Source organism: Chrysochloris asiatica, unplaced genomic scaffold (assembly GCF_000296735.1).
Source record: "Chrysochloris asiatica unplaced genomic scaffold, ChrAsi1.0 scaffold00018, whole genome shotgun sequence".
NCBI lineage: Eukaryota > Metazoa > Chordata > Mammalia > Afrosoricida > Chrysochloridae > Chrysochloris > Chrysochloris asiatica.
Genome location: NW_006408536.1, coordinates 21,100,871 through 21,114,114, shown reverse-complemented (window position 1 = coordinate 21,114,114; position 13,244 = coordinate 21,100,871). Strand labels below are relative to the sequence as shown.

General features: G+C 39.5%; 1 protein-coding gene across 1 annotated transcript in view; it reads right to left on the bottom strand.

Moving 5' to 3' along the window:
- Window positions 1–9,273: 9,273 nt before the first annotated feature.
- The window catches only part of PIR (pirin (iron-binding nuclear protein)), an 81,363-nt gene continuing 77,392 nt past the window's right edge, over window positions 9,274–13,244 (bottom strand). Inside the window, exon 8 of the mRNA XM_006835690.1 lies at window positions 9,274–9,287. Within this exon, the coding sequence (XP_006835753.1) occupies window positions 9,274–9,287 (14 nt within the window). The remainder of the gene's footprint in view (window positions 9,288–13,244) is intronic.

Genomic DNA, 13,244 nt, shown 5'->3' with positions numbered 1-13,244 from the left:
TAAAGTATATATATATATATATTTAAAATCTTCCCAAGAGATTTCAAAGAAAATAAGGCGCTAGTCTTGGGCAGGATGCATGTTGATTTTGAGTTCAAAGATCTGAGTTAGTACTTGAGCTACAGACCCATCTAGTAATGGTGGCCATGATTGTTCCTGTTTGTTGGCTCTGACTCATTCAACCTTGTGTATAACAGAATGAAATGCATCTCCATGATCTGTGTTAGGTTTGAGTCCATTCTTGCAGTTATTATTTCTTGTTGTTGTTAGGTGCCCTGGAGTCAGTTCCAATTCATAGCGACCCATATAGGGTGTCCAAAGAGAGGTTGGTCTATTTCAACTGCCAATCTTGTGGTTAGTTTATCCTACAATGCCACACCAGGATTGTTAGCCACATTTCTGAGAAATAGTCTAATTCTTTAAATCCTTTCAAGTTATTTGTTCAGCATACAGACTGAATAAATATGGTGAAAGAATACAGCCCTGGTGCACACCTTACCTGATTTGAAAACACTGTTTCCTTGTTCTGTTTGAATAACTGCCCCTTGGTCTGTGGAGAGGTTCCTCATGAGCTCAGTGGTGATCAGAGGTGACCAGCGATCGGCTCAGGTGTAGCAATGATTGTGAGGTTGGCCCGGGACCGGGCAGTATTTTGTTCTGTTGTGCACAGGGTTGCTATGAGTCGGTACCAACTCGATGGCACCTAACAACAACAACAGAGGTAGGAGGGAAGAGGAAAGGGGGAAATTTTTATTTAGGAAGCATTGCGTTTTTGGAAAATCTGGCAACAGATACAAAGGTGATGTTTGTACATCTTGATGAATATAATTGATTGCACTAAATAGTATACGTGAAACGTGACGTTACCTAACTGTTGTGTTATATTCATATATACACTGATAGCACAATAGCTTTAATAATAAAAAGAATTCCATTTTAGGTAAGAACACGTAGGCCAGCATTGATAACTTCTCCACTGGCCATCTTGAGAATCGTGTATCTAAGCTACTGTTTCTGAGCCTTTTATAATCTGTAATGCTATCTGTTTTCCTTGCCAAACTGTGTTTGCAGTCATGTCTTCAGGAAGTTTGGTGATAAATGTGTGTGTGTGTGGTGGGGGGGAAGGTGTCAAACATGTGTATTTGAAATACCTAGAAGCTTTAGGATGAGGCATGGAGGGAACACATTTCACAGAGCTTTACTGAGATTTGCTTAAGGATTTACAAATGTCACCTGGTGCACAGTGCTCCTAAATTCAACAGAGCCAGGCCTTGAGTCAACAATTTCCCTTTGTAGCAGGTTTGGAGAGGTGAGTTCGGGGGCGAGACAAATAGTTCCTTGTTCTCACCACCTCTTAGAGTCTTCTGTTTTATTGGATGAGCATTTTGTATTTCATCTTTAACTTGATGTTCAAATCTCTGTCAAAACCACCAATTTTTTCCAGGTTTGGAGTCCAAGTCACACTGACACGCTCCTTGCTGTCTTCTCCAGATGTGTCTGTCCCTGTATTTCTCTTTCTCAGCAACACCCAGGAGCCTCCAGGAAGAAAGGCTTGTCAATTCACTTTCCAAAGAGCAGAGCCATTGAAAATTCTATGGGACACAGCTCTACTCTGGCACATGAGATAGCTTGAGATGGGATTTACTGTTCTGGTTTGGGATTATTTAGTTTGGTTATGTGTGACAATTTATGATTCTCAAGGAATGTGCCCAAGTCACCTTTCGACTTGTGAGTTTAAGTAGAAGGTTTGCAACTTCAACTTCTGTAGCTCCTCAGTGGAAAGAGCATCCCCAAAAGAAAATGTTGTCTAATATCAAACCATTGTGTTGTCTGGACAGACAGCTCATTGGAGAGGTGAAAATCTGGATCAGAATTGTTTAAAACTGGCTTTAAATGATGTAACACTCTGGAAAATATGTTGGTATATTTTTTTTATAAAATTCTGCATATAACACTCAGTAACCTCACTCCTGGGAGTCCTGGTGTGGTGCTGTAGGATAAGCACTGAACTACAAGGTTGGTTTAGCCTCACAGTCGGGTCGACAATTCAAACTCACCAGCTGCTTCTCAGAATCCCTACACAGGGTCACTATGAGTTGGAACCAACTTGACAGCACACATTCCTGGACATTTTCTTTCGAGAAAGGCAGATTTATGTTTACCCAGAAACCTGGACATGAATATTTAGAATAGCTTATTTGTAATAGTCCCAAAATGGGAACAACCCAAATGACTTTGAATGAGTGATGGCTAACCAAACTGGGGTATATTCAGACAAAGGACTATTATGATTGGTATGTATGGACCCCTGGATGGTACAAACAGTTAAGTGCTCAGTCAGTAACAGAATGGTTGGCAGTTTGAATTCACCCAGGGGTGCGTAGGAAGAAAGAGCTGGTGATTTACCTCTAAAAGATCACAGTCATTGAAAATGCTATGGAGTACACAATCCTACTCGCCATGACTCCACAGCAACTGGTTTGGTTTTTGGTAGTTTCCACAGCGTGTATGCTTCTCAAAGGCATTATGCTGAGTGAAAAAAGACAGCCTCAATAAAGCCACAGACTGTATGAGTCCACTGACATGACATGCTCCAGAAACCAAGCCATCACGGTGGAGAACAGATTCGGTGGTTCCAAGGAGTAGGGAGAGTAACCGGGAGATTGGGGGATGATGGAGCAGTTTTCCCTCCTGATCAATTAATTGGTTGTTGTTGCTCAGTGCTGTCAAATCGATTCTGACTCATAGTGACACTGTAAAAGGTTTCCAAGGAGTGGCTGGTGGGTTTGAACTGCCGACCTTGTGGTTAGCAGTCCAGTGCTTATCCAACAGGGCCACACCAGTATTCTAATTGGTATACTTATTAAATTTTTACCGTGTGATGATTTAATAAAGAAAATAAACTGACTTTGAATCTGGATATTGTTCCTTTGTAGAGGGATGACTGTAAATTACTGATCTCCCTACGTCTTAGTTTCATTGTTTATAAAGTGACAATTTGATGAAAGATGATATGAGTTTATATATAGGAAAGGATCTAGTATCAAGTGAAAAAATCAATAAATGTTCATTGCCTTTCTTCCTCAGGAAGGAGGCATCTGGTTCTCTGTGTTGGGGCTTAGGAGTCTGTGTCTTATGACTCAGATGGGGTAACTCCAATCATTGTTGTAAGAAACAAAACATAAAACTTTCCCATGGTAAATCAAGGATGATTGTAAAAAAAAACAAAAAAAAACCCCACACAATTTTTTTGAGGCATTTTCAGATGAAAGGTCATCTTTCAAAGTGTTCACTCAGACTTTGTTGTTGTTGTTAGGTGCTGTCAAATTGGTTCACACTGTATCCACAACAGAGCCAAACACTACCCAGTCCTGCACCATCCTCACAACTATTGTTATGTTTAAACCAATTGCTGCTGCTCTGTCAGTCCATCTTGTTGGGGGTCTTCCTGCTTTTCGCTGGCCCTCCACTTTACCAAACATGATGTCCTTTTCCCAGTCTGTTATCTTCTGAGGCCATTTCCAAATATGAGAGGTGAAGTCTGGCCATCCTGGCTTCTAAGGAACATTCTGGCTGTACTTCTTCCAACACAGATTGGTTTGTTCTTCTGGCAGTCTGTGATACCTTCAATATTCTTCACCAACAATAGAATTCTAAGCATTGATTTGGCTCTGGTCTTCCTTATTCATTGTCTAACTTTCACATGCATATGAGGTTATTGAAAATACAGGCTAAGGTCAGGCACACCTGAGCCCTCAAATTTTGCTCTTGAACACTTGAAAGAGGTATTTTTCAGCACTTTTGCCTAATACAATAATATGGTGCTGATTTTTTTATTCCATGAACACTGATTGTGGATCCAAGCAAAATGAAGTCTTCAGTAAGTTCAAACTTTTCTCCGTTTATCATGATGTCATTTATTGGTCCAGTTTTGAGGATTTTCCTTTTCTTCACATTGAGGTACAATCCATACTGAAGGCTTGTAGTCTTTGGTCTTCATCAGTATTTCAAACCCTTTTCACTTCCAGCAAGTGAGGTTATACCATCTGCATCTCTCAGGTCGTTAATGAGTCTTCCTCTGATCCTGAATGCCACGTTCTTCGTTTTATAATCCAGTTTCTCAGATTATCTGCTCAGAATAGACTGAATGATTATGGTGAAAGGCTATAACTCTGGTTATATAAACCATTCAATATCCCTTTGTTCTGTTTGAATGACTACCTCTTGGTCTATGTACAGGTTCCTAATGAGCACATTTAATTGCTCTGGAATGGCCATTCTTCATGATATTATCCATAATTTGTTATGACCACACAGTCAAATCTTTTGAATAGTCAATAAAATACAAGTAAATATCTTTCTGGTATTCATTCTCTGCAGTCAGCCAAGATCTATCTGATGTCAGCAAATGATATCTCTCCTTCCATGTCCTCTTCTGAATCCAGTTTGCATTTCTGGAAGCTACTTGTCAATGTACTGATGCAATAGTTTTTTATTTATCTTCAGCAGAATCATACTTGCATGTGATATTGACAGTGTGCAATGATATCCATATTCTGTTGGGGCACTTTTCTTTGGGATGGGTACAAATATAGATCTCTTCCAATGTACTTGTCTTCCAAATCTCTTAACATAGACTAGTGAGCATGTCCAGTTTGTTGAAACATTTCCATTTATATTCCATCAATTTCTGGAACCTGGTTTTTCTCCAGTGCTTTCAGTTCATGATCACATGCTTCCTCTTGAAATGGTTGAACATCGATCTTTCTTTTTGGTACAGTGACTCTATGTATTCCTTCCATCTTCTTTTGGTGCTTCCGACATCATTCAGTATTTTACCTGTACAATCCTTCAATCTTGCAACCCAAAGCTTGCATTTTTTTCTTCAGTTCTTTCAGCTTGAGAAATGCTGAGCATGTTCTTTCCTTTTGTTTTTCTAACTCCAGGTCTTTGCACATTTCATTATAATTTGAAATATAGCCTTGTCTTCTTGAGTTGCCCTTTGAAATTTTCTGTTCAACTCTTCTACTTCATCATTCTGTCCAGTCACATTAGGCTCTCTATATTGAAGATCACATGTCAGAGTCTCTTCTGATATCCATTTTGGTTTTTTCTTTCTTTCCTGCCTTTTTAATCACCTTTGTTTTTTTTCATGTATGATATTCTTCATGTTATTCCACAACTTTTCGGGTCTTTGGTCATTAGTGTCCAATGCATCAAATCTGTTCTTGAGATGATCTCTAAATTCAGATGGGATAGTCTCAAGATCATATTTTGGCTTTTGTGGACTTATTTGAATTTTCTTCAGCTTCAGCTTGAACTTGCATATTAGCAACTAGTGGTCTGTTTCAGTCAGTCCATGGCCTTGTTTTGGCTGATGATATAGAGCTTCTCCATCATCTCTTCCCACAGATGTAGTCAATTTTATTCCTGTGTATTCCACCTGGTGAGGTCCACACAAGATGTTTACTTGTGCTTTTTTGACTATGCAGAGGCATTTGACTGTGTGGATAATAGCAAACGATGGCTAACATTGCAAAAAATGGGAACACTTATTTGTGCTCATTAGGAACCTGTACATAGACCAGTAAGCAGTCATTCAAAAAGAACAAGGGGATATTAAAATCAGGAAAGGTGTTGCCAAGGTTTTATACTTTCATTGTATTTATTCAATCTGTATGCTGAGAGAATAATCCAAGAAATGGGATTACATAAAGAAGAACATGGCATCAGTATTAGAAGACTCATTAACAACCTGTAATATACAGATGACACTATTTTCTCACTGGAAATAGAGAACTTGAAATACTGATGAAAATCAAAGACCCTGTACAAGGTCTCTATGAGTTGGAACCGACTCGACGGCACATAACAACATAGCCTCAGCACTAATTGCACATGAATGTAAAGAAAATGAAAATGCTTACACTAGACCAATAAATAATGTCCTGATAAATGGAGACAGGCTGAAGTTGTCAAAGACTTCATTTTACTTGGATCCACAATCCATGTTCATGGAAGCAACAATCAAGAAATCAAACAACACATTGTATTAGGTAAATCTGTTGCACAAGACCTCTTTAAAGTGTTCAAGAGCAAAGATATCACTTTGGGACTAAGGTGCGCCTGACTCAACCCATGGTATTTTCAATAGCTTCATATACATATGAAAGTTGGACACTGAATCAGGAAGATTGTAGAAGAATCGATGCATTTGAATTATGATGTTGGAGAAGAATATTGCATGTACCATGAACTGTCAGAAGAACAAACAAAGCTGTGTTGGAAGCAGTACAACCAGAACGTCAGGATGGTGAGATTTCATTTCATGCACTTTGGATATGTCAGGAAGGACCATTCCCTGGAGAAGAACATCATGCTAGGTAAAATGAAGGGTCAGCGAAAAAGAGGAAGACCTCTAACAAGATGGATCGGCACAAAAGCAGCAATAATGGGCTGAAAAATAGCAAGAATTTTAAGGGTGGCACAGGATCAGGCAGTGTTTCATTTTGTTGTGCATGGAATCAACTTGATGACACGTAGTAACAACAACATGATCTTACTTGAAATTTCAAGCATTAAAATGATCCTTCCCGTAGGCCAAATTCAACTCCTTCCCAGGCAGTTGCTAAGGCATGTAAATAACAAAGACGTCTTTCTTTTATAACAACATCATTTCCACTCATGTGCCTGGCACGTGGTGATATTCCACAGATGTTTACTGTATGTATGGTTTGCCTTTTCCCAGGGAAACTGACCTGAGTGACTTCAGCAGATGATACCCCAGGGACTCTGGTTGGCAAATGTCACCAACCATTGTTATTTCTCACATGCACAAAAGTGATTCTCAGTATGAAAGCCGACATTTCTGAGCAAAACTGGATTTTTGTATGTGTCAGAGCAGGTGTGATGGGAACCTGTGAATTTGTTCCTTCTATACTGTCCGTTCTTACCCGTTGTGAAGCTGCTTCATTTTGATCCATTCGCTAGCATTTCAGTCTGATTACAGAAATCCCACAAGATAGTGGCTTTATGACATAGAAACGTACCGTTTTCACAGTTCTGACAACTAGAAGGCCAAATACAGGGTGCTGTTTCTAGGGGCAGGCTTTCTTTCTCTGTCCACTCTGGAAGAAGGTCTTTGTCTCTTTTGAGGCTTTCTCCTTCATGTGGATTGACATCTTCTCCCCTCATCTCCGCTTCTTACTTTGTGGCTTGCTTAATTTGCTCTTTTTATCTCAAAAACAGAGCTCTGGTAGTGTAGTGGTTACAAATCGGATTGCTAATCTCATGGTCATCAGTTTGAAACTACCAGCTGTTCTGCGGGAGAAAGCTGAGGCTTTCTGCTCCTGTAAAGATTTACAGCCTCAGAAACCTTGTACAGGGTTGCTATGAGTCGGAACCAATTCCATGGCACATAACAACAACAACAACACATCTCAAGAGACTTAAGACACACCCTACAGGAATTCTGCTTCAATGACACAACAAAGACAATCCATTCTCAAATGGGATTATGCATAGGCATTAGGATTTACAACACATATTTTGTGGGAAGACAGTTCAATCCAGAACAATTTCTATAAGGTTTGGAATTGTCACATATCAGTTAAAGGCATGTTCAGAAGCATCTGAACTGACCAAAGTTGCCTTCAGTGCTGTTCAGCAAATAGCCCCAACTTTCTACCTTCTACTTCCTGGACACTAGTGTTGGAATTCCTGGTGTGCCACTGTAGGATCAGCAGTGGACTACAAACCACAAGGTCTGCAGTTCAAACCCACCAGGGTTGCTATGAGTTGGAACAGACTTGATGGCACTTAACAACAGCAGTGTTTGGATGGGGCAGTGGGTCCTGAGGCTGTGACCAGAAGTGATGCGGTGAGCTGTTGAGCAGAGACTCTCCTTACCTCTGCCATGGTGACTCACAGCATTCCAGATGTGGATGCTCAGCCGGCTCCAGCCTGACCTCGAGGTGATCCTATGAGTCAGGAGGGTTCTGTGGTATGAAGCCTCCATTGTTTATAAGCCACCAAGTTTGGGAGATTGTTGTCGTGCATATCTTGATTTAAAAATCCATGTTGCTGTCTGTCATATTGTGAGCCGGTCGGACAGAGGAGAATTGGCCCATGGGGTTTCCCAGGTTGTTATCTTTACAGAATATGACTGTACAGAATACAGTCATAGCTTTCTCCCATGGAGTGGCTGGTGGGTTCGAACTGCTGACTTTTCAGTTAGCAGCTTAGGGTTTAACTGCGTTTGCTCCTTTATCTTGTCCTACACTAATGTCTACCATTTGTGTGTCATTTTGTTGCACTGTGGTGGATTTCATGTGGCTGTGATGCTGGAAGATATTCCACAGGCATTTTTAACCTCAGCAGGGTCATCCTTGGAGAACGGGATTCAGTTGAGCTTCCAGACTAACACAGACTAGGAAGAAGAAGAGGCAGGCTACTTCTGAATGTTTTGTCACTGAAAACCTTAGAACATTGTCAGATAGCACCAGACTATGGACTACGGAAATACTGTGAATGGCACCAGAATAGTGTCAGATATAGTGCTGGAATATGAACCCCTCAGGTTGGAAGGCACTCAAAATACAACATGGGAAGAGCTGCCTCCTCCAACTAGACTTGACCATGATGATGCTAATGGGGCACAATTAAAAATGAGGAGAACCAGCGATAACATCCATTAGTAATGGATGGAATGCACAAAGTATGAATCTACAAAAATTTGAACTTGTCAAAAATGAAATGGAACAAATAAAGATTGATATCCTAAGCATTAGTGAGCTGAAATGGATTGGTATTGGCTATTTTAAACCTACAATCATATGATTTACTATGCCTTTAAATTAAAAAGGAATAGGGTTGCATTCATTATCATAAAGACATTTCAAAATCTATCTTGAGGTAAAATACTGCCTGTGATAGGATACTATCCATATGCCTACAAGGAAGATCATTTAATACAACTATTATTCAAATTATTAATCAACCACTAAAGCCAGTGATGATGAAATTGAAGACTTCTACCAACTTCTTCAGTCTGAAATTGATCAAACATCAAATCAAGATGTACGGATAATTACTGGGAATTGGAATCCAAAGGTTGGAAACAAAGAGGAATAATCAGTAGTTAGATAATATGACCTTGGTGATAGAAATGATATTGGAGATTGTGTGATAGAATTTTACAAGACCAATGATTTCTTCATTGCAAATACTTTTTTTAAACAACACATGGACCTCACTAGATAGAATACACGGAAATCAGTTGACCACATCTGTGGGAAGAGATGGTGGAAAAGCTCCATATTATTAGCCAAAACAAGGCTAGGGGCAGACTGCGGAACAGACCATCAATTGCTCACAAGTAAGTTCAGGCTGAAGCTGAAGGAGAGTAAAGCAAGTCCACGAGAGCCAAAATATGACCTTGAACATATCCCACCTGAATTTAGAGATCATATCAAGAAGAGATATGATGCATTACACACTAATGACCGAAGACCAAAAGAGTTATGAGATGAATATCATACAAGAATAAAGCAAAAGGTCATTAAGAAGACGAGGAAGAAAGAAAAGACGAAAATGGATGTCAGAAGAGACTCTGTAACTTGCTCTGCAGGGTACAGATGCTAAAGCACATGGAAGAAATGAGGAGGTAAAAAGAACTGAACAGAAAATTTCAAAGATCAGCTCAAGACGACAAAGCCCAGTGTTATAACGAAATGTGCAAAGCTCTGGAGTTAAAAAACCAAAAGGGAAGAACATGCTCATCATTTCTCAAGCTGGAAGAACTGAAGAGAACAAATAAATCAAGCCTTGACTTGCAATATTGAAGGATTCTATGGGAAAAATATTGAAGGGAGGAATAAATAGAGTCAGTGTACCAAAAAGAAATGGTTAATGGTCATTCATTTTAAGAGTTAGCATATGATCAAGAGCCAATGGTGAGGAGTAGTTAACCTTACAGTCCAGAAACAGAGGACCCTAGGACATTCAAGGGAGAAGAGCAAAGTGGAATGTGGGATCCTATCCAGAGAAGCAGCAACACCAGGGATGGAGGCAGAGATGTGGACATGGAGAGAGGGAGCAGCTGAGGACTCTAGATTCAAGGAAAGAGAGGCGGCCAGGAGGCAGACTTGCAAAATAATGCCTTTTGGTGTTAGAAATTATTATATATGCCTGAGTGTTAAAAAAAAAAAAAGAGCTAAAATGAATATGGAGAAATACTGTTAACTGATGGTACATGGAGGGGATTATAATTGTAATGAAATAAAGTATATGATTTGTTGAATGTAAAACTGATGATCTGCCCTGTAAACTTTCACTCAATTCACAATAAAAACTTAAAAAAATAAATAAAAAAGAGCCAATGGTACTGAAGAAAGAAGTCCAAGTTGCATTGCAGACATTGTCAAAGAACAAGGCTTCTGGAATTGATGGAATACAAATTGAAATATTTCAACAAACTGATACAGCGCTGAAGGCACACCCATCTATACCAAGAAATCTGGAAGACAAAAACTGATTAGAAGGGAACCACATTTGTGCCCATTCCAAAGAGAGGTGACCCAACAGAATGTGGAAATCATCGGACAATATCGTTAATATCATATGCAAGTACAATTTTACTAAGGATAATTTAAAAACAGTAGCAGCAGTAGATTGATAGCGAACTGCCAGAGCGTCAATCTAACTTCAGATGAGGACGTGGAATGATGGATGTTATTGTTGTTATGTGCCGTGGAGTCGGATCCAACTCATAGCAACCCTGTACAGGGTTTCCGAAGTTGTAAATCTTTACAGGAGCAGAAAGCCTCACCTTTCTCCCACAGAACTGCTGGTAGTTTCGAACTGCTGACCTTGAGATTAGTAGCCTGACTTGTAACGACTACACTACCAGAGCTCCAGGGCATTGACTGCACCACCCAGTAAGTTGCTATTTTAAACTATAAAATGGGAGCATTTAAAAAGTTTTGAGCCCAGCACATCTAACAAATTTCTGAGTTTTCATGGACTTAAAAAACAACAACAAACTCACAAAAAATGCCAATGAACAATCTGGAGTCTTATTTTCTTCAAACGAGTTACCTATGTGCAAAATCGGCTTGCTTTTGTCCTACAATTGGGCACTGAGAGTTCACAGCCAGGCTGATGGGAGTTAGGGGTGGGCGGAACGCCTGTGATTTCTCCCATGTACCGTTGGGATTTAAAAAGTGAGAAATGTGCGGAGTGTGAGCAAGGTGCCTCCCAACCCTGACACAATATTGCTAAATCCCTTCTCGTGGTCAATCTCTCCTCTCCCTAGAAGTCTTTTTAGACATTTTCCCCCAACTGCCTCCCCATGAAATTGTAATATCAAATATATACTTTCTGTCTGTTTAGGGGCTTTATGTATATCCGAGTTTTAGACATAAAACAAAACAAAACAAATTTTCATAAGCCAAGTACCAATTTTTCCCCACTGGTGGCACTATCACCTCCACTGAGAATCCCACAGAGAAACATTTGGTAATCTGTTTACAGCCCGAAATCCTAAATCAATGACTTAGCACCGGTGCAGACAAAATGAATACATCGGAAACCATTTTCACAGTAAAAAGCTTGAAAATAAACTTGATACAATCCACGACATTCATAACATTGGGAAAAAAACAACTCAGGTTTTTTGTGGGTTTTTTTTTTTTGGCATTACTCTCAATTGCCTTCTAGAATTGATATTTATTTCATTTTACAAAAATCTAAAGAAAGCAACATGCAAGAAAACACTTTTTTTTTTATAGATTATGGCAACGAGTAGTTTGCAAGACAGAGTGAAAATGTCTGAATAAAAGTAGTATAATTCTGGATTTTCAGAAGAAATAAACTTAGCAAATAAACCTTCCCTGCTTCACAAACCAAACAGACAAAACCACCCACAAAGTTATGTGTGTCATAAAAACCACTGTGTCATTTGTATATACAGTAAGGGGATAATACCCCACCTGCTAAGAGTCCAGAATGTTCACAAGCTAGAAAAACATTTTAAACATTCGGGCCAAGAATCTTAGAGTATCACATGAAACAGAACAGCCCCTGACAAACTATTCAAATGCGCTACATTTTTAGATTTTATCAGAAATAGTAAGGGCAAAGAAAGAAAGTCTTCCACAAAAGCTCATAAAAAGCTTACTAAATTCTAACCCCGTTAAAAATGGTGCTCACCTACCTTAGCTGGTTCATGTTCATAATTGGAGCCCTGTACCAGGTACAGGTAAAACATCAGGAAAATATTCGCCATTGCCCACCGTGTGTACATTTTGAATAGTTTAATATCCACTGATTAGCAAGCAGTTGACATCAGGCGGAAGGAGAAAATCACTTCAAACTTTTCCAGAAAGAAAGTTTGAAACCCCTGAACTTCACGTAGAAAAAATAGTAACAAGTCAGTTGTGATCAAAATCCAATGAAATGACTTCAATTAGGCAAGGTAGATTTTTGCACAGTCTTGTCGGGGAGGAGAGGGACAGAGAAATTTAAAAAAAGGAAGTATAATGTTCTCATGCTCTCAAAAATTAATCAAGAAGTGGACATATCTTCTACCAGAACTTGTGAAGCATGCTCAATCCATTTCCTGTCCAGCAAATTTAAAACATCTCTCCACTCTACGCCCCACGTTCCAGTTCCTTTTTATGGAGGCGGCGCATCAGATGCTGAGGTTTGGAGCTGTAGAAAACCCCAATCCCAATTTGAGATTAACACGTTTGGGTTGTGTTTTTTTTTTTTTTTTTTCACAAGCTCGCAGAAGCATGTGTCTTAAATCTGACGCAGGCTTTGGCAGAAAACTCAGGCAAGTCTTGGCTGTGATCTGTTGTGTCCCTACCAATAGCGGGCTAGTTTTAAAACCCACTCATATGCTCAGGCCTTCTGTTATTTTCAAGCAGATAACCTGTAACATGAAACCCAGCATACAGTCTTGACAGTAATCACATTACTCAGGAAGGGATCCTAGACATGCAGTAACTGCCAGTGACCCACACATGCTCAAAAACAACAAACCCCTCCTTACATACTGAACAAGCACACACACACTCATTTCTTTTTTAACAAAAACTTAGAAACCGATCGAAATGATAAACATGGAGGTTTTTTTTGTTTTTAAAGAAGCAACAATTAGGTTTATTGGTCTGTGTCAGGAAATAGCCTACAAGTGCCTTGCTCTAAAACCCATGTTAACCACTTCAGTGTGGAACTCTTCA